Source organism: Ziziphus jujuba, chromosome 9 (genome assembly GCF_031755915.1).
Source record: "Ziziphus jujuba cultivar Dongzao chromosome 9, ASM3175591v1".
In the NCBI taxonomy this organism is placed as follows: Eukaryota; Viridiplantae; Streptophyta; class Magnoliopsida; order Rosales; family Rhamnaceae; genus Ziziphus; species Ziziphus jujuba.
The window spans coordinates 29,519,538-29,542,067 of NC_083387.1; the positions used below are offsets into that span (position 1 = coordinate 29,519,538).

Here is a 22,530-nt window from a genome sequence, read left to right on the forward strand (position 1 = left end):
GGGTTTTAGAGCTTTAAGGCGAGCTTAGTTGCAAAAGGAGGAGGGCGAAGAAAATATTACTGTTGCTTTATTTTGATTTTGATTGGTTAAATGTAATAAGTACCTACGGCACCGTTTTAGTCGTTTTTTGAGTTAAGTTTGTAACCAAACGATGTCGTACGTCGTTTGGTTTAGATAGCTTGTTTGAAAGCCGGGGTCGTTTTCTACCTCGATCTCAATTGAACTTCCTCCATTTTTTGTGGAGCTGTAAAGCCCCGAGAGCTTGTTTTTCTTGTCCCTAAGGCAATTGAGGTAATATGTTTTGCTTCTGGGGGTCAAGAAGAAAATTCTTATTCATGAATTTATTAGTAATATAGCTGCTAGCTGGGGAAGATGTACGTGGATGCTTTAAATATTGCACTTGAAAGCTTAAAAGAAAGGCTAGTTAATTTCTTAAACTTTAGTATGCATTAAGCTTAAAAGCTCTAAGCAACCTCTAAACTCTTTTGGCGGGGTGGTTTATTTCATGGCTCATTAATTCCTCCAGCAAATTGCTAGCTGATTATAGTTTATATAAACTATTAGGACTATAATATAATTATAATATATATAAACATTTCCATGTTGATCCAGTAATACCAAACGTATAGGAATTATAATATATCTAAACTATTAGGAGAATAAATCAATATTCTCTACTTGCTTTTTTTAATTAATCTTTCAGGGGGAGTATTATTTTTTATTTTTTGCTAATAAGGGAGAGTATTATATTTTGTCCAATGGGGTTGGTTTCTTTACAACAATATTTTGCGTCATTGAGATGGATAAACCACATCTACCCCACAACTTTGAGACTCAGATATACCAAGAGAGGAGCTCGTGGCAAGCTAATTTTTTATTATATATAATTTATACAAGGGACATTTGGTATTTCAACGAAAAATATGGTAGTGTTTGGGACTTCACTCAGAAGGAAGATGATATAACAAAGAGATAGTTGATCGTAGAAAAACTAACATATCTTTACCCCAAAAAACAACATATGTTGACTAAAATGACCATGAAAGGTAGAACCCTTTTTTCTTTGTTATTGTATCTAATATTGTATTACATAGTTTTTTTGTTTTGTTTATCAAATCAGGCCAAGAAATTGCAAAATTAGAAGCTTGTATTATGAAATTAATGAAATATCGATGAAGAAATTGTCATTCTGTTTTGTTTTTGATAAGTTTTCACAAATTTTGCAAATAAAGAGAATTGTTATTTGGGTTAATATGTGTGTGTATATGTATATATATTTGAGTTAATTGTATTTTATTATTTTGTATTTTAGTCATGTTGTACATTAGACATTCTAATTTAAAATATTTTCCACATAAGATCCTCAATTTAAAATTTGTTTTACACTAATCCAATTCCAAAATTGACTAAAGTTTAAAAATTGAGAAAATTGATTTTTGTTTTCTATTAATCAATTTTTTTCTTCATCTTATCAATAAATTGAGAAACTAATCAATTTTTTCAATCTTTACACTTTTTCTTAGTCAATTTAAAAATTAATTCGAGCATTGGATTATTGTATAACAAAATGTATATTAAAATGTTTCAAATTAATCCAAAGTTCCAGTATGCAATCTGGGCAAAATATAAGATATTAAGTACAATTAACCTTATATTTTGTTGATTGTCATCAAAGAAACACATATGATTAAAATTCTAATAGCTCCAAACCATAACTCAGTAATACGTGCATATGAACCGGATATACCAATTTATCAACAAAAAAAAAAAAAAAAAAGGAATATAACAGTACCGTAATATAAGATAAAAATAAATACCAAATATTATTTATTAACAAACTTGTTTATAAAAAGGGCCCAAAAAAAAGAAAGAAAGAAAGAAATGCAAGTGTAATACCAAGTTTATAAAAAATAAATAAATAAATGGCTCACCAAGCCTTTGGAATTACCCATTTAATTGAGCGCCCACAAATATTTACATTCATATAATCACACCCACGAACTTGTTCATCTTTCAAGTTGTAACTGTATACTCGTATATAATAATAATCCATGAAGTATATTGAATTTTCTTCTATAATTCTGGAAAATCTACCGTTGATACATGTTCCTCCCCTATCCCCCAATAATATATATAGCTCGATTAGACAAATTCTGCAAAAATATACATCCTTTCTCACGGTAATCCAATATACAGACCACAAATCCAATATCAGTACTTGCTGCTGCTTCATACGTCTCTTCCACAATCAAAAATCTCATCCATTGATTCCATCAAATAAGAAATCGAATTTACTTGACCAGTAAGCAAGCCTCTTTTTTGGTCATGGATGTCCAATATGCAAAACTTTTGTGGGGAAAATCCATACATCAACTGAATAAGTAATCAGACATCGTATATATCTGACCAGTGTGGAAATGTAATATCCATATAGCGCTGATTCTCCAAATGAATGCATGTCCATGTGTTATCTCCATATTTCCACAATGCAAGTTTGTGGCTATTACATCACCGCAACTAAGAAATCCACACTACGATCGAGACGGATCCGAAGAGAGGATGGCTTTGTAAATATGATTGTTCTTGAAATGAATGGAGTTTGTTGGAAGCTGGATTTTAACCACGAAGAAGGGATTAACGAGCTGTGGATTACGTGCGTTCATTCTGTTGAAATCCACCAACCAACCATATATATGACGACCCCAAGCACAAGCAATTTAAGGGGACTCCTTCAAACCGGTCCTTGTAAACCAGGTTGTTCTCTGTAACACTGATGAAGCGACGACTATAGGGATCTTCGTAAGTGAGAAGCATAAGCAATGGAATTTGGCGCAGTGTAGTATATGAAGGAGAAGATCCATATATAGTATCCCACCGGAGCTATATTCCAACGACAACACACTGCTTCGAAACGAACTATTGCCACAAACGCAAGTCGTTTGAGTACCAAGCCTAAGTCAAGCTCGCTCCAGTTTGCTGCCATATAATTGCTCTCTTCGAATCTTTACCACGTTACAGAAAATAAAAGTATCGATCTATCTACATATATATATGTATTATATTAATATTTAAAATACTAGTTGTATCTTCAACAGGTTGTCTAAAAGTTTTAGTATTTTTATTCTAAACAAATTAAACCTACTTTTGATACTTCAATAGACTTTGTCAAACGAAAAAAATTAAATTCAAAGAATTCAATTAGATTCTCTATATAAAATTTTAAATACATGTATTTATTGTACGAAAATTTTCTATGCACAATTAATATAATTTATTTGATTTCATATTATATATATAAACACTTTTCTGTGGTTGTATCCGTTCTATCCTCTATATATTCATGTTCTGCAAGTGTGAGTGTGGGACTTTGAGTGTGGAAAAAGACGTAGAAAATTGGTACTTCTCAAATTATCAAATCTATGTCATCATGAGAGAGGAAAGAGAGTTTTGTTAGGTTAATTTAATTATTCCACCTTTTTTTTTAATTATTCGACCGGAACAATTTATTACCAAAAAAACAAAAAAAAAAAAAAACTCATAAAGGGTCCATATAAAATCTATCAAAAGGTTTTTAGGTTTTTCTTCAATAAAATAATTTTATTAATAATCATGGGGAAAAGAAAACATGAAAAGAAAAATAATTCTTTCTTTACTGATAAAGAAAGATGGAGGGAAATCAAACTGATAGAATAAAATGGAATGGAAAAAAAAAAAAAAAAGCCATTAATGACAAAAACAAAGAGAAAAGTGAATATTAATTATTTATTAAAAAATATTATAAAAAATACCATTGAAATTGGATTAAAAATCATGTTTTTATATTTTATAATATTTTTTAAAATACTTTTTATTTTAAAGTTTATACTTTTTAAAATAAAAAATACCATTAAAAATGCTTAACAGGAAATAAAAGAGATAACATGTATAAAGACTACCTAATATTCCATATAGAAATAGAATTTACATAATGATGGCTACTTTGTTTTCACGAACTCACGGATAAATCACTATTTCACTTCAACGAGCCATTCAAAGCCCCTTATTTACCTATGTATTATTGTTTAAAATAAAAAAAAAAGAAAAAAAAAAGTAGCCCATTAGGCCCATTATGTATTTCTAATATTCACAAGTATAATTTTTAGATTTGATCGTGCGTACAACCACTTAAAATCTAAAACTTTTGACTGCGACTTAAAACCCTCCCGATTGAAGTTGCAATAAAAAAATCCGAAAGGTAGTATCTAAAATAACGTAATTTTAGAGAGATCAGAAGTTTAATTTACTTTTGAAGGTTTTTTGTCAAGCATTGTCTCTCTTAATTTACTTTTTGAAGATGTTTTGTCAAGCATTGTCTCTCTTACCAACATTGAATTATACATGAGTTAGTTAATTATAGTTTTGAAACCTTCTAGTTTGTCCTCAATTTCACTCTAATTGTTTTTTAACAATTTGACAATCTACATGTTGTTGTGTAATTTTATTATGTATATAAGGGTGTTAACACAAGGCTCCAAGATTTTTAAAACAATAATACTAATAAAATAATAATAATAATAATAATTATAATTTTACTTGTGAAAAATGTGACATATGGTGATAAATGTTTTATTTTTATTTTTTATTTTTTATTTTTGGGTTAAGAACAATGTTTTATTTGTTAAAGGGTACAAAATATTATTAAAATTTTAGCTTGACCTACCCTTAATTTTAAACTCTTAGTACAAGAGGAATTTATTTTGATTCCAATTACATCGTGAAAAAATTAAATTTGAAAATATTTTGCAACTGCATTTAATTTAAATTTTTTGAGCCCTGTGACAAGGATGCAATGATTGCATTTAAAATGAGTTAATTTCATCCACATTTTCTTCCCTAAAAATTCAAAAAAATCATTTTCTCTCTTCAGATATCATTAATTACTCATTAAATTTAGTACCCATTTTGAAATGCGTGTCCTTGAAATTTGTATTTGAAAGTTTTCAAATGCAAAATTCTTTTATCTTATTACCATCTTTTTGATTAATAAACAGCTTCAAGGTCAATCCCAGATGGATCCCCTGTAGCCTTTACTACCATCTCTACTCTATCTATTGACTTCTTCTTCTTCTTCTTCTTCTTTTATTTTTTTTCAATATTTTTTCGTGGGTAAATCCATCTGTCTACTCTATCGTGCTCTCGATGCAAGCAGCTTTTCATCTTCAACTTTCTGTTTCTTTTGGAATGGTGAGCGCAAAGACAACTTTGCCACATTTTTTCCACATTACCACTGTCAAGCATTATGCAAATGTTTTTTTTTTGGGTCCTGAAGTAATTAATATGTGCTGGGAGTTTAAGAGAGTAAATGTCAAGGTAATTACCAATACTTGCTCCAACGAGTCGTTGAGAAGACAGTGCCACTGACCCCACCACCATGATTAATGTGCAACAGCAATGATGCCCAAAAAGAGCAATGGACCTTAAGTCAAAATCATTGTTCATTTCTCGGACTTTTTGCATTTACAAAATTAAACTAGTCTATTTATCCTTCTTTTTCAAACAGCTCAACCCACAGAATATCATCTTGAATCTATTACCATAACACAAGTCTCAAGCTTAATTATTTACTTGAGCAACAGTAATTTTAAAAAAAAAAAAAATCAACACATTTAAACACTTGTGTTAAAAAAAAAAAAAAAATTACTTGTGTTTAATGGACAACCTATGAATTGTTAGTATGCACCGTATGAGTGTTACATGGGAAGCTTCCTTAGAGAGAAAATAAACACAAGTGGTTGTCTGAGTTGTAAGATGTGAATCAGAATTGCTTGATTCCCTCCCTTCCCCTTCACTTTTTTTCTTTTCCTACTTATCAATCCTTTTGTCTCTTCCTTGTAAAGAGAAAATCCTATCTTTATATAATAATAATGCCTAACTTTCTTTCTTTAAAAATTCCACTACTTCCATTATAATCATTATATATTTAGATCAGAAAGCTTAATACAAAGACATTTTGTGGAAGAAATAGGGAGATCAAGAAGAAGAAGAAGAAGAAGATGTCTGATTGGGGGCCAGTTTTTGTTGCTGTGGTGCTGTTTATACTGCTAACACCAGGGCTTCTGATTCAGATACCAGGAAAGAGTCGATTTGTAGAGTTTGGAAACTTTCAGACCAGTGGAGTGTCCATACTGGTTCATTCTGTTCTCTACTTTGCTCTCATTTGCATCTTCTTATTAGCTATTGGAGTCCATATGTATATGGGACAATAATACCCTCCACCACTTTTCAAACTTATCTAAGCTTTTCTGGGTTTTCTTGTTTTTAATTGTTTCTCTATCTATCTGTGGATATGATCTCTTAAGAAATATTAACTGTCTAGATTTTTCATTTTCTGGAATTGGTTAATCTTTTTCTTTGCTATCTACTTTTGTTGTCAATATTGGGTTCGATGGTTTGTAAATCTAGCTACTAGTTCTTAATTAGACTCACCTTCTTCCCTGATCTAAATTATTCCTAAAGAAAATACAATAACAAATCCCTTTATGCAAATACTTTATGCCAGTAGAATATTTTTTTTGGCTAGCTCATTAGGATTTTCATTGTTCTTACGGAATACGATGAGAATGGAGCTATTTGTATGGGAAAGGTTACAACAAAGACAGAATGTAGTAGTTCACTTAAGATTAAGTTTTCTGCTAAAGCCCATTTAGAATATGTAGATCATACCTTGATACAAGTATGCATAATTATTTATTTATTTATTTATGGTAGAAAATTTGGGCTACCAAGTTTAGTGATATCTTCTTCACCCAAAAAAAAAAAGCATAGTTACGTCTTCTGGGGGTACTATATGTGGTTTGAGACTGAGATAGGTATAATTATAAGCAGATTCAGATTTGAGCTCGGAGCAGGGGAAATGGGGGAAAGGAAAGTAAATATGGGTTTCTTTTGTTTTGTATGCTTGAGTTCTTGCAAACCTCAATTCTCTGATTTAGATCCTTTTGATTGTCAAAATCACTGCCTTTACCAAGAAAATAACACAAAAGAAAGAGTCTTATATGAGTAGGTTTTGGCATTTTTTTGAGTTTATGGTCCAAATTTGGGTGTTGGGACAGAATCAAATGGCTAGTGTACGCGTTTCTTTTGGTTGGGGGAATTAGATCAAAATCAAACATTTCATTGACAACCAAAATTCAAAAGCTTTCTTTGTTCCCCCTTTGAGAACCTGAAAAACCAGAGTCCGAAATTTGGTGATTTCTTGATCTGTATATAGAATATGCTTACTTTCTCCTTTGAAGTGGAAATCCACCTCAAATTTAACATTTTCTTACATACTAACCATGGTAGTGGACCAGACTGCCTCTGTTTCTGCTTGTGGCAAAACAAAGAAAAGAAAAGCTAATTTCTCAATTGCTCATCATCCTTTGAAAATATGAATTACAAATCAGAAAGTAAAAAAGTAATTTTCTCCTAGGAATTGGCTTTAACATATTCATTTCCACATACAAGAAACTCCATGGACTCTGTCTTACATGTAATAAAATTGAAAAGAGAAAAATCACTAGGAAAAAGAAAGGAATAATTTAACAAAAGTACTCCAAAGAAGCTTCTATCTGGTTTCTGATTTCCTAGGTAGGCCACCTAGCTAGGCATAGAGATGGACATCAAGAATAACAAGAAATAAAATAAGAAGCAAACCATAGATAACAGCATGAACAAACATGGAAGCAAAACTGGTCTTCATGTTCATGAATTGGAAAGGGAACTCCTTCCCTGGCATTTGAAACAGCATCCCCGGTGCCAATACTGCAAACAAAGCCGTAGCTATCAGTGGAGCAGCCCAGTCTCTCATTCTTTCTCTTTTAGTCTTAATATTACCACACAATCAACAAGAAGAAGAAGATGATGAAGAAGAACAGGAAGAGAGAAGAATCAAGAAAGCATATTAAAAAGGGTTTGTATACATGGTGTTGATATTGAAATCCTTGGAAGAGGGAAAGGGAATCCCATAAAGCCACATAACGTGAATTATCAATCTTCCACTTTACCTTTCCAACCTTTTTTGGTTTATTAATTTATATTTTCTTTTGGTGGTTTGTTTTGCTGGATAAGAATAAGCATCATTTTCTATTGTAATGAAGCCGCATAAGCCGGCAGATGGATTGCATTCATTATACATACTCATATATGTACAAAAACACGTATTACACACACAAACACTTATATATAAAGAGCAAATTGTGGATTGGTGGTTCAATGGTCCATCAGTTCGTTTTCAGCACCATTACAATAATGATAATAAGCAGGAAATGATTAGTCAAAAGGAATATTATAAACCAAATCAAAGGCGAATTAGAATGGTTGCTTTGTGTTTCGGTTGGGTTTTGATTCGTTTATTCTTCTGTGGCTGGGCCAGTCATCACGTATGACATTTCAGTTTTGCCCCCTTGGGTTTGGGACATTGATCTGTGGGTATAGAGATCAGCCAGACCATGCTGACCCTTGACCTCTTTTTCTCATTTAATCTACAAACCAAATCATAACTACTTTAAAATTTTAGTCCCAACATACTTTTTTTTGTTTCAATGTTAAGAAACTATAAAACTAGTTATAAAACATCCAAACTCCTGTCAATCATCTAAGATGATCATGAAATTGAATTTACGTGGAAGTAATGATTTCGTTTGAGACGCTGAGACTATAATACGTGTCCTCTGACGTAAATCTTAAAGCTTGGTGGACATAATTGGAATCTTACCGTAGGCTTCTAAATTAATCTAGAATAATAATACACAGGTGGACCGATATGAGAATATCTTCAACTCAAAAAACAAAAATTGAATACAAATGGATTTAGAATTGTATGCAATCGTTTTAAATAATTAAATCTATATATACTCAACTATAAAACTACACTAACAATATAAAATCAATAATCAGATTCAAGAAGGAAAAAAAAAAGAAAAAAGAAAAAAAGATTCAAATGCAAAGAGAAGTGCAATTAAAGTTTTAAAGTTTCTTTACAATCAAAAAATGTTAAATAAACTAACAACAATGATTATGACCCAGAAAAATTAAACTCATAATTTAATTCATGATGTTAGTATTAATTCTGAGTCATAATCATTTAGAATAGTTCCTATTTTTATAGCAATTATTAATTTGATATGCATGTATAACATTTACCGAACATTAATCTAGAAAATTGTAACCAAAAAAAAAAAAAATTTACGATTCCCAAGTGTCACACTCTCTCTCTCTGTCTCATTCTCATTTGAGTTGAGTCCACATCGCAAAACGTCTCGTTTGCGTCAACTAAAAGCCATATAATATATATCCCTCTCTCTCTCTCTCTCTCTCTCTCTCTCTCTCTGTATCTCTTTCTTACTTCTTCTTCTTCTTCTTCTTCTTCCACAAATTTAAGTCTGAAACAGAGTGAGCGGCAATGGCGGACTGGGCACCAGTAGTGATAGGAGTGGTTCTGTTCGTGCTTCTGCAACCGGGACTTCTGTTTCAGTTTCCGGGACACCACAAGCAGCTAGAGTTCGGGAGCATGAAGACCAACGGTAAAGCCATAGCAGTCCACACTCTCATCTTCTTCGCTCTCTATTGCATTTTCATCTTGGCCCTCCATGTCCACATCTACACCGGCTGATCTCCATCACCTTTATTTATCTTCTTTTTCATCTGGGTAATTTGTCTCTCTTTTTTTTTTTTTTTTTTTTTTTTGTTTATCTAAAATTAATCAAAATCTCTATCTGGGTCGCTCTGTAATTTTTTTTTTTCCCTTTCTTTTTGTTTTGGTTGATAGATGGGGGGTTGGTGCTTTTTTAATTTCTTGGTACAATCTTTGAAATCAAATCAATTATAAAAGCTTACTACATCTTTGTTGATTTCAGCCATTTTATAAATTAATGCAATCTTTTTTTTTTTTTCTTTTTTTTCCTTTCTCTTTTTGCCCCTTTTTTTTTTTTTTTTCTTTTTTCCGAACAAACTTTGAATCAAATCAAACATAAAGCTAATAGCCTAATATGTCTTTTATTGATTGGTGATTTATAAGTGGGATACTAAAAATCGGTGTATTTGGTAAAGTTTTATGGAAGGGTGATAATGCTTTTGCAACTCTCAGGTGGAAACCGCTGCTAGAAATAGCGGTTTCAAGAAGTATGGTAAGAGTATGAAACCTAGCGCTTGGAGTTGGGGTTTTCTGTCGGTGTGTCACGTGTTGTGTTGGCCTTGGGACTTTGGATATTGAATTAATTTTCCTTATCTTACGGTACAATTAAATAGTTACCAATTAGCAAGTGCGTATACACTATGCAGCCTTTGATTTTAGTGTGTATTTTATATTTCAGAATTCACATTTCATATTAACAACTGAAATATCCATGGGGCAAAAATCATACCATTCTAATCACTAACTTCTTTTTTTTTTTTTTCTTTTTTTAAATTTTATAATGACTATTCCAATTAGCATAGATCTAATCTGTTTATGCGCATCCATAGGGGAATCCAATAAAGTAATTACAATTCCAACACCACTTTTTTTCGCATCTGAGACTCTTACCATTGGTATTTAGACTACTATTTTCTTTGGTTTCTGACATAATGTTTTTGTTGGTTTTACTCTTTGTTTTTTGTGGCTATGCAACATTGTAATTTTCTTGGGAAACAAACAGAACAAGTAATTGTCTTTTAACTTGCATATTTTAGTGGACTTATTATCCCAGAACAACATGCACGTGAAAACGATTTACGTCAAACTTGGAAGCTAACCATCCGGTCAGCCATACACAAAAGTTAAACAATGAGAATTGAAGACGTAAGAGATTAGAACAAGGAGTCAATTTGATTTGAGGGGGAAAAATAATGAAAATATGTGAATAACCAAAAAAAAAAAAAAAAAAAAAAAGGTAAAGTCAAACCCAGTTTTATGGGAAAGATACTGGATTAGTTGATATGTATGTGAATACCAATTGCAATGACCAAAATGGTGATTATGCAAAAGTAAATGACAGCATGAACAAGAATAGCAATCCCACTTGTGTTCATGTTTCCAAACTCCATCACTCTGGTTCGTGCTGGCAATTGGAATAGCAGCCCCGGCGAGAGTAGGATGAAGAGAACCACCGCCACCACCACCGGTCCCCAGTCAGCACCCATCTCGTTCACTATCTTGCTGTTCTCTCTCTTTTGAGTCTCTGTCTTTTTGTGTTTTGTATCTCTAGGTGTTTGATTAGTCTGTCTCAGAGGGATTAATTTTCTCTTCTTGAGCTATGTATGAGGAGAGGACAATGGTTGTCTTTCCCAATATGTAGTAGGGAGGGTTGAGGGAAAAGGGACCAAATTTCTTAGCGAAGAAGGAGATGAAGGGGGGGATGCCAAACTTGGTGAGAAAGAAGAGAGTGAGTTTAAAGGAGGAGGAAAGGTATGTTAAATGTGTAAGGGTGGTGGGTTTGCTTTATGGAGATAGAAACAAATACCTTTTTCTTCCCTCCATTACCTACAAATAATTGTTCAACACGGCTCTCTCTTTTTCAACCAGCGTGCTTTATAGGTTGATCAAGGTGGAGTTCCTTTTTATAAAGATCGTGAATAGCATAAAACTATTTGGAAAATGAATTGTAAAGGTTGAGTTTAGGCTATAAATATATAATATTCTATTTTGGCAAAAAGACTGTAAAAAATGCATTTATGTATATATATGTGTGTGCATATATATATATATATATATACACATAATATTATAGAGGATTTTGAGCATAAACATGACTTGGGGTAGAATTAAGAGGGCACTGTATATATGCCTTGAGCATCTGGTTTGGAATGGAATAATGATACTGAGACAGCTGCACGAGAGGATGGGAATTGGATCCACAACCAATGGAAAAAAACACTTCCATCTGAGTTACGAAACATTAGAAGCAACTAATCTATGAATTACTTTCTTTTTTTTTAAAAAAAAAAAAAAATAATAAAATTTTAACCCCTGATTAACTCGGTCAGTTTTCATGACAGGTCCCAAATGGTAGTAGCATCAAGTTATACATACAAAAATATCAAATTTTAAACCTTGAAGTCAGCATCCAAATATAGGATGTTTCTAAATTGATGAAAAGACAACTTTAATAATACACCCACTTCACGTATAAAACAAATTAACAAGCAAAAGAATAAAAACAAAGAGTCGCTAACTTTATTGCTAATATTATGTACAGCTTCGTACATATAAACCAAAACACATGAAATGTATTTCAGCAAAAAAGTAATAATAATAAAAAAACACATAAAATGTAAAAGTAGATAAAAACAGAGATGGATTTAATTGTTAATATTAGCCAGGATGGCTGGATTTTCAAACCCAACTGAGTTATCCCGGTATTTTCCTAATGAAGCTCCTAATGAAGTCATAAAAGATTTGTTCGTTGCTAATTGCATTTAGAGTTTGGGCCCTAGAGATGTCATACGGCAGCCTTTTTTAGCCTGGGATTTCTGCATGATAGCATCCAATTTTATCAAAATAAACAAATAAAGCACATGAAATATCAAAAGAAGTGTATACAGCAAATTTTAAGGTGTAATTAGAGTCCGTCAGGGTTCCTAGGCCCAAAATCCAATGAAGTGTACCATTGTTTTTAGGTGCCCAACCCAAAAGCCCAAATCCAAAAAATGTCCAAACGAGTAGTCCAAACGACAAAAGAGACCCCAGAGACGGCATTCTATGGCGTGCCGTCCGATGGCGATGGATTTCGTACCCTTTCATTGTCGTCACATTCCAACTTTTCGTCCTCGACAATTCCGTTTATTGTCTTAGTCAAAATCAACTCTCTATCTTTGTTCCACTCTCTTTTTATTGGGATTTCTGTTGGACTTCCATTTCTCATTTTCCACTGAACTCTGCTTACAGAGAGAGAGAGAAGAGAAAGCAAATAATAGTGTGGTAATGGCTGACTGGGGTCCAGTGGTGATTGCACTGGTGCTTTTTGTATTGTTGACACCAGGCCTGCTATTTCAGCTCCCAGGGAACAACAGAGTGGTGGATTTCTGCAACATGCAGACCAGTGGAATTTCTATATTGGTTCATACCATTATTTACTTTGGTCTCATTACTATATTCCTCATTGCTATTGGTGTTCATATCTACCTTGGCTAAGTGGGTTTGTTTTTATTTTTTTTATTTGGGTTTTGGGATTTGGACAATATTCAGATGGGTTAGGAAGCAATTTGTGAGAAATTTATATTGATTGTGTTCCAAATTGTGATTTTATCTTTTATTTATTTATCTATTTTCTTTTCTTTTGGCAAAGTGTTTTTTGAAGCAGACATATGTTATAATATTCAATCCAAAAATTTGGTGGGTGGTCTTAGAGATGGTAAGAAATTTGTCACTTAATAAAATTACAATTGTACCATTTGAATCCTTTTCCAAGTAATGATTTATAGATTAGCTAATGTAGTTTTATGTTGGAATATAAAACTTCATGATTTGCTTTTCTTTTTTTACTCAAATCTAATCCAGGTTTACCATCTATGTACCTAGTGAAAAAAACTTGTATATGTACCTAGTGAAAAAACTTGTGTACAATCTTCTGCTGGCTTATAAAAGTTAATAAAAAAATATCTCTTGAATCCATGAGATGTAATAAATGTTTATTCAATTAGTATGAGAAAGTTGTGAGACCAAATCATGTCAAATATTTGATTAGGAGTGGTTAAAATTTCTCATATTGTCATTTGCAAACCGTGGCTGCCATAACTATAATATCAAAAATTCAAGTTCATATTCAGCAGAAGTGACATCCCCAAGGCATAAATAGTAAAATATTCTAAAAGAAGCTGAAAATCCTAAAAACTAGTAAGTGAGAAGAGAAATACTCAATGCAAAATTCAGTATTACAAAACCGCATTCATAGTCCAACCGCATTCATAGTCCATTGTTAATGAAGATCAAACTCCCATTTCATGTAGTTTTCATTCCTCAAAAACAGACATAATAACATAACAAGATGTATATTATTGCCTAATATAGCTGTTAATTGATAAGCCAAGCTAACCTAAGATAACGCTTCATATAATCCTCCATATGATCTTTTGTGAATATGAGATTCAAGACAAGTTCCATGCAGCAGCGATTGTCAATACAAAATGGTTAACACATGGAAAAGGAATAGCTCCATGAAGAATGAGAGTGATTGAAGATATGGGTGTTTTCCACCCAAAAAGCCTTATATTAACAACAAAATCTTATTCTTTGGAAATATAATACACAGTCTCAACTCAATATCAGTGCAAAACAAAGCAAAAAAGGAAACCATTTTTAACCGTCTAAATTATTCAGTGTAAAACTTAACTGACCATGAAAATCTCTAGGAGACGCAGGGGGGTAAGAGAATGGAACGACCCAGTTGGGACAAATTGGAAACAATCTCGAAGACGTAGAAAACCATAACCAACCCAATCACAAAAGGCATCAGCAAAAACCCAATGACAAAAGTGACGGACCCAAACAGCATAAGAGCCAGAGAAATCCCCAGAAACAGAGAAGCGAAAGAGGTGGGAGAAGAAGTCTGCGAGACGACGACGTTTCTTCTGGACGATGGAGATGAGGGTTCCACTCCAACTCCAGTGTAAGGGGTGGGAATGGGAAGGCAGGGAAGAGGAGGGGATTTGAGGATGGCGATAATCATGGAAGTGAGGTCGTACAGAATCCTGGATTGCTGATCTGTAGTCCTCATTCTGTGTAACTTATTAGTGTTCGAATTGGCTCTCTAATGAATCTGAAGTGTATTTCAGAGCTTGCTACAACTGGAAGAAGAAAAAGAAGATAAGATCAAGGAGAAGGAGAAGGAGTAAATGGATAAGCTGCTTCTTCTTCGGGAAACAGAGGAGGAGGAGAAGCAGAGCACTCTTGGGAATCCCGCCGCTTCTGCGGAGAACAAATATGGGCCATTATTATCCAATCACTGGGCCTCTGCTATCCATGGCCTCCATTCAGAAATATCCATTCTCGTCAGAGTCACTTTTTTTTGTTATTATTTTTTTAAAAAAAGTCTAAATCATAGTTCCATTAGTTATTCAAATTTAATTTTTTCCACAAAGAAATATTTTAACCGTACATATGGTCCCCTGAAGGGGGAAAAAATAAAAAATAAAAAATAAATTTACACTTTATTTATTTTTGGTTACATTTATTTATTTTATATTAATTTTTCAAAACTACTAATACATTACCACATTACTAATCATATAATTATTTTGATTGACTTTGTAGCATTCAAATTTTGAATTTTTTAGTACTCTAATTATAACTGAATATATATATATATATATATATATGGCAATAAATATAATTTAATCACATTTCATTATTGTTGTAGCTAGTTCAAATTCAAGTCACCGAGGTGAAACCAACGTGTGCCCTCGGTCACCATTTTATTGGATAACTTTGAGTTTGAATTATATTGATTGCAACGTTAGTAAAAGAAGATGTGGAAATGGACATCCCTCAATGTCAATAGTATTACAAAACACCACTGTTAATTGTTTCCACCACTCTCATATACTACATTCCCTCTCTTTGTTCCCTGTCAGAGGAGAAGGTTTCATACAAGATTGAATTAGATCATTCCCAATTTTCTTAAAAAAATAATTTATTCAAATATATACATATAGTGGTATAGAAGGGCCTGTCATCAGATAACAGATTTTTTAGATTTTTTTTTTTTTCCTCATGTATTCAAATTGGAGAATTTGAATTTGGAAATATTATTGGAGAAATGCAGTATGTTTTAATAGCTTTGTGTTAGTGGTAGATAAACAATCCTAGCCGTAACTCGTGTAGTTTACATTAATACAATATATATTAAATATTTTCACTTTGCAACTAGAAAATGATCAAAAGACATTAGCATTTGGAATATTGCTAGATTGCACTTTACATTAAACTGAACTGCCAAAAAAGTTTAGATTTCTATAGTGCCAATTGGCTACCAGACCTACCCAATTGACATATATCTAGCTGCTTTATCAGAATTAAACTTCTCTCTGCTTTAAGAAAAAAGGTATACACTTTGTGAAGCCTAAAGTCATCCGTGCCGTTAACTATGAATATAATTTTTTTTTTTTTAAAAAAAAAAAATCCCTTTCTCTCCTCTTATCGTCACATTATTGAAAGCAGAATCTAAGTCACTTATTCGCTTCACTTTTTGCATAAAATTATTTTCCCATTTGTGGGAAGGGAAGGGAAGGGATATTCTATATAAATTACTCCATGAAACATCTACTTTATTACGTGACAAAAGAAAATAAAAAAAAAATTTCTTGCTCACATGCGTTCAATTTAATTTTTAACATGTGTGCGTGTATGTGTGTGTGTATATATAATATTTTCATTAATTTCTTCCATTTTCTCTTACAACATATATAAAATTAAGCTTAAAACGTGTCTACCTATTTTTCATTAAGGGTTTTCTAGTTTTAAACATTATGAGCCAGAGAATACTAGATTTTGGATCTTAACTGGTAAATTATAATAGATTCAAGGATGTTATTTTTACACATTTAATTAAACACATTAATATATAAATCTTATGTACTAATTCTTTGATTGAGCAGGCAACGATTATATCTGTGGTCGTCTTTCAACTTGGATTTGGTTGCTTTAATGATCTGACAGACACTGAACAACGAAAAAGTTTTTCTCAACTTCGAATTTTGTTGGGTAAGAAATTCTCTTGTCCAATCAAATACCATTTGATGCTTACTTGTTGGGATTCTTGCTTGTCTCTTTGCTTACTTGAACGGTTAAATGGCATATCAAAAGGACTTTGAAAAGGAAAGAGAAACTATCTATTTGTGTATAAATGGGAGGGAGGAATCAAAAAAACAAAAAAAGTTTATAAAAAAGAGAATTCTTACATACTGACCTCTCTATCTCTTTTTTCTTTTTCTTTTTTTTCTTTGGGAAATGTTACATATTTACCTCTTTCAGTATACATTTAAATATTATATATAGTTTAATTTTACTGACATTGTTTGCTCTGTTTATATATAAATATATATGATAGGCTTAGGATTTGACACCCACTAGAAAATGATTATTAGTATAAAACTTTATTCTACTCAAATAGGGAAGTCGTGAAAGAAAAGAAGTTAAATTATGATAGCACATTTTAAATACAAATTTATTATTATTATTATTATTATTATTATTATTATTTATCCAACATGTCTCTTAAGCATTTATCATAAAAAGAAAAAAAAAAAAAAGTTCATGTTTCTTAAGCATTAGAAAAACCCTTCACTACGTACATCTAGGAACATGATGCAGTTATATAGTGATCTCTGCTTTTCAGTTTTCATATATATATATGGGAAAATTTAAAATGAATTAATATTTCAGTCAAAATAAAAACCTAATATACTGATTTAATTTACAACTTTTAAGTCCCTTCCTTCAATTTGTAACACTATTGACCACAAGTATGTGGTCAATTCTATGCCCCATTCAATTCTTTTGTTTTTCTTTTGCTTTTATGATGTGTAAAGGTGAATATTCATGTGGACCAAAAGGGCACTAGCTTTGGTATCCACGATCGATCGGTATCTAGGGTAATTCTCATATTAATAAATTTACACTCAAGTTGAGGGCAAATGAGGCCTCTGATATATCTATATATATATATATATATATATATATATTTAAATCAAGTTTTAGAAATTAGAATTAATGTAAACAAAAATTAGTTATTGAATAATATTAAAAATTAAAAATTAAAATTATATTTATTAATTATCAAATTTTAATATAATTTTTTTAAATAGGATATTATTATATAATTAAATTTATATTTGATTATTTTTAAATTTTAAATTTTAAAATTGATATAATTCAATAGTTAATAAAAAAAAAATAAGATGTGAAAACCATTAGAAGATTTTGTTATAAGCCTGATTATATATATATATAACATGCTATATTTCTTCATACTTTATCATGCCTATATCATCATTTTATTGCATGCTTGTTATTTGTTGGTAACTTTTTCATACGTTTCACAACCTTGTAAGATTTACACATCATAAAAGCAAAAAATCCATCCAGGAAAGAAAATATACCTTACACTGTTTGGATTTATTATTTGTTTTTGGAGTTAAAAAAAGTTATGAAAATAAAGCGTTTAGGTGTAGTTTGTTAAATCCAAAGCGTTTAGGTGTAGTTTGTTAAATCCGTTTTTTCTTTTTTCTTTTTTCTTTTTTTTTTAAAAAAAAAACCATAATGTCCCTTGTTTATTTTTTTTTAATACTTTTTTTTTAAAATTTTTTGGTTAAAAACTGGAAAATGAAATTTTTTATTTTTATTCATTTTATCTTTTTCTAGGTTGAGTGCCTACATTGTGACGCACCAAAGTCTCGGTTGACTAGTCCATATGTACTGCGTAGAGTGAACCCATGTTAATGGATTCAAACCTCGGTCTTTGGTAAGGATTTATGAATGCAAATACATAAAAATAATAATAATAATAAAAAATAAATAAAAGAAAGAAAAACCAAAAACAAAAATGATTACTAAATATGTTGCTGATTAAAAAACAAAAACAAAAAATCATAAACAAGAATGAAAAACCAAAAAACAAAAAACGGACCATGTTATATAAAACATGGTTACTGTGGTTTTTTTTTTTTTTAAATAGTAACCCTTTTTATTTCTTTTTTTTTTTTAGTTAAAAAGTGGAAAACAAAAATTTTTATTTTTATTTTTTTAAGGTTAAGTGCCTAAATTCTAATGGACCAAGTCTTGGTTGACTGTCCCATGAGTATTATGTAGACTTTAGCCCATGCTAGTGGTAATCCTCGACCTATTGGTAACAATTGATAATTGCAAATTTAAAATAAATAAAAAAAGAAAAAAAAATAAAAAAGAACTGCCTAATGAATTTTTTTTTTTTTTTTTTTTGCGTTAAATTCAAAAACAAAAATGATTACCATATATGTGCAAAACCAGAAAAGGGACGATGCTACCTAACCATACTTTAGCAATCAATTTTTTATTTATATATATATATATATATAAATTGAAAAAAGAGATTATAATACCATGTCTTAAATCAAAATCTAAGAATTATCATCTATTATTATCGTCAATTTGACTGTTCTAAAAGAACAAGTGTTTAGCAATCATAAATAAACAGAATAAAGATGCTTTTGGCTGCAACAAGAAATATATTTAGTGGCAGCTCAATTCACCTCTAAATAGATTCTCTTGCAGCAGGTCGAAAGGTATTAGCAGCAAAATTGAACTTGCCACGATAGGATTGCCACTAACAATATCAATAGCTATGAGTTGGAAATTCCCCCATAGCAACTGTTTTGTATTACAATTTTGCCCACTCACAACAATCACCCCTCTATTAATTAAATAGTTTTTATTTTGTATAGCTATTAATTAAACAGTTAGTTCTGCCAATTTGTTGAAGATTTTATGATATTAATTCCATAGCTCGAAGATAATATATAATATCAGAAAAAGAAATCCAAGATAATATATACATATATGTAAGACTTAAATTGTAAAGAATTTGAGCAACTTAAGTTAAATACTCTGTCTGCAAAGACATACAGTGATAATCATTATTTCCTTGCGTCCAAATTCAAATCTTACTAACTTAATATGAAAAAATATATATTAACACAAATATCAAATTAGTTTATTCAATTTTAAATACCAAATGTATAATATCACAACATGCTTTATATACAAAAAACAAATAAAATAAAATCGTGGTTCTTATACATATACTATATATGAAAAAGAAACCAAATTGCAAACTTATAAATTAAACAAAAATTAATGTTAAATCAATTAATGACTCAACAAGTACCACTGTAATTCAAAACTTATAACATCTTTATCATAGCAGCTGTAAGAAAAACTTGAAACTGAAGTTTTTAGAGGTTATACCAAACCTGTGCTAGAGATAACCAGCATATTGGATAAGGTCAACAGGGTTTCAACGTTGGAAAGGTGAAGGTAGGGTGGAGAAGGTGGTGGGAATCTCCTAATTGTAAATGTTCCACCTCCATTGTCTTATCTTATATTTTATATATATATATATATATATATATGTAAGGAAACATAAAATATTATTCGGTCTCCAAGGTTCCCTACTTCAATTTGTTAGGTACAAATAATTAAAGTTGATGAGAGTGAGAGACACATTTTCACGTTCTACTAGAGAGAACTTTGCTATATTATATATATGCAGCTATACTACCAACCACCAAAATGAAACCCAATTTATCATATAGGAAGCCAGCTAGCTAGCTGCTTGAGATATGGAAACTTCTGCTTTAATAAAGCAACAATTTTTTGATTTGAAAGCCAGGAATCATTTGGGCTGTGGCTTTCTATTTGTTATCTTTCTTTTTCTATTTTTTATTTATTTATTTATTTCCTCTCTCTCTGATCACTTTATATTATTGGAAGGAAGAATCGAAGGCTCTTTACTATATAGTAAGATTTTTCGTGCAAAATTCGAGCATAAAGATGGGAATATTCTACTTAAAAATCTGAAATTTCAGTTCTTTTCTTATTTTTTGTAAAAAAATTTGAAATATCAGTCACATGCATTAAGTTTCACCCAGCCAATTATCTTGGGCCTCTTGGCCATTACCCTTCCTTTTGTACACTAGAGTATTTGATTAATTATTATTTATTTAAGTTATATGTATATATATATAACATAAGTTTTGTTGTGAGCTTGATTACATATACATATAAATTATTATATTTTTTTGTCATACAGTGGCTTTTTCCTCATTGGATTTTGCGTGTCTCACTCAAACTTGCATGTTATCGAGCAATTAATTGCTAGCTTGAACTATGGAAATGAACAAACTACCCTAATATTTAGCCTTTTTCTTTACAATTATACAAGCGTACAGGGATATCTGTCAAGTAATTAAAAAATAGTGAAAACTCACAAGTACAATTTGGTTGATTGCTTGAATTAATTGAAGCTTAATAATATTTTTGATAAACACACACCGAAAAAAATGCACAAGCTCTGAATTAAAGATACAAATATTAATAAATGGGCTTGAAAGCCAAAACAGAGCATATGTAAATTGGAAAATTAATACAAGAATCCAGCTAGTGTTTATTTTGCTAAATTAGGAAGACAAGGTTTTAATTAAGAAAAAGGTGAAGTAAATATTAAAGGAAGTACTTTGGACTATAAGATGTATAGTGAATGATTAAATTTTCCATGTAATAAGCTACATACATATGGTATAAGAAGTGGTATATATATGACCAAAAAGCAATAATTATACCAAATCCTTTTTTACTTATTACATTAATTAGACTGACAACTCTCAAGGTATACATATGAAAATACCAACTCGATCAGTCACTCAGACGACTTAATTGGCCTATCTAAGATACAACCAGCTTCTATTTTAATCTTACAGCTAAAGACAGACATGAACAAATTAATTAAAATTAAACACACACTTAACCTTAATTAATGGCCTTAGCTGTAATTTGCTAGCTTTATCTATTATTTTACTGAATAAATTTAGCTGCGAATTATTTATTAAATTTTTTGGTGGCAACTCTGCTATGCTAGCTCTCTAATGTATGTCTTGGCACTTGGGACGTTCAGAGTTGATTCGTTCGAGCTTGAATCGTTCTTGAACAGAAGAAATATAACTAGCAGCTTTCATATCAACAGCTTCATCACAAGCAACACCATAGATGGTACCATCCAATTGCCCGAACGTCGATTCGCGTGAGTTTTCCGGCAGCATGAACGACACCTTCTTGGTCGGAAGCTGACCGGAAATCACGTAGTCTTGAACATGCACATAACCAACAGAAGAAGCTGAAGGAGAAGACTGGCTAGGCTTGATGACTTTGCTTGTGTATTGGACTGTTGAGGAAGGCTTGGCTGCTCGGTAGAATGGCATCAACTTCCCCTTTATGAACCCTCTTCTCTTGCGGCTTGACTCCATTTCTTAAAGACTACTCTGTTTTTTCTTCTGTTTCTTTGTTGTTGTTGTGGGAAATATGAGTAAATTGTGAGTGTGTTATGGTCCAACTCTGGCTTCTTTATATACTAGTTTTGTTAGAGATTTTTTTTTTTTTTTTGGTAACATTTTTTTTTTAAAGAAAATTATGTTTTGTAGATAGACATTAAATATTTTTGTGGTTGTGGTCCCTCTAACTTTATGGCAATATGTATTCCATATAAGACACATCTATGATAAATTAATTTTGAGAATTCCAAAAATGATTTTATATATATATATGACATATACCGGGGATTAATTAATCTAACATTTCTGGCTCGTTTTATATAGTAAAAATTAAGGATGATTGCACTTCAGTATTTATATAGTCTACAGCAATTGTGGTTGGCGGTTATCAATTTTATTTTATTTATTAAAAAAAATTAAGTTAGATTGGTATTATAATGTAACTAAATAAATTAAGAAGTACTGAAGTATAAATTTCTGATACTAAATGCCTAAATTGTTATAATTTTGACTTAA

General features: G+C 31.1%; 6 protein-coding genes across 6 annotated transcripts; 2 read left to right on the plus strand and 4 right to left on the minus strand.

Annotated features, from left to right (window-relative positions):
* Positions 1–5,737: 5,737 nt before the first annotated feature.
* LOC107427943 (uncharacterized) lies at positions 5,738–9,869 on the plus strand. Its single transcript, XM_016038354.4, has 3 exons — positions 5,738–6,229; positions 6,277–6,293; positions 9,417–9,869. The coding sequence occupies exons 1-3, from the start codon at positions 6,033–6,035 to the stop codon at positions 9,629–9,631; spliced, it is 429 nt and encodes a 142-aa protein (XP_015893840.1). The 5' UTR covers positions 5,738–6,032; the 3' UTR covers positions 9,632–9,869.
* LOC107427944 (uncharacterized) lies at positions 7,364–8,308 on the minus strand. The gene has a single exon (XM_016038355.4). It carries the CDS (start codon positions 7,826–7,828, stop codon positions 7,622–7,624), a length of 207 nt encoding a protein of 68 aa, XP_015893841.1. The 5' UTR covers positions 7,829–8,308; the 3' UTR covers positions 7,364–7,621.
* Positions 9,870–10,806: 937 nt separating the features above from the next.
* Positions 10,807–11,606, minus strand: LOC107427941 (uncharacterized). Its single transcript, XM_016038351.4, has one exon. The coding sequence runs from the start codon at positions 11,137–11,139 to the stop codon at positions 10,927–10,929; it is 213 nt and encodes a 70-aa protein (XP_015893837.1). The 5' UTR covers positions 11,140–11,606; the 3' UTR covers positions 10,807–10,926.
* Positions 11,607–12,053: 447 nt separating this feature from the next.
* LOC107427917 (uncharacterized) lies at positions 12,054–13,545 on the plus strand. The gene has a single exon (XM_016038323.4). The coding sequence runs from the start codon at positions 12,920–12,922 to the stop codon at positions 13,127–13,129; it is 210 nt and encodes a 69-aa protein (XP_015893809.3). The 5' UTR covers positions 12,054–12,919; the 3' UTR covers positions 13,130–13,545.
* Positions 13,546–13,868: 323 nt separating this feature from the next.
* On the minus strand, positions 13,869–14,973 carry LOC107427931 (uncharacterized). The gene has a single exon (XM_060811439.1). The coding sequence runs from the start codon at positions 14,709–14,711 to the stop codon at positions 14,343–14,345; it is 369 nt and encodes a 122-aa protein (XP_060667422.1). The 5' UTR covers positions 14,712–14,973; the 3' UTR covers positions 13,869–14,342.
* A 6,313-nt stretch (positions 14,974–21,286) lies between these two features.
* Positions 21,287–22,070, minus strand: LOC125424289 (uncharacterized). The gene has a single exon (XM_048481181.2). The coding sequence runs from the start codon at positions 21,988–21,990 to the stop codon at positions 21,610–21,612; it is 381 nt and encodes a 126-aa protein (XP_048337138.1). The 5' UTR covers positions 21,991–22,070; the 3' UTR covers positions 21,287–21,609.
* Positions 22,071–22,530: the final 460 nt, after the last annotated feature.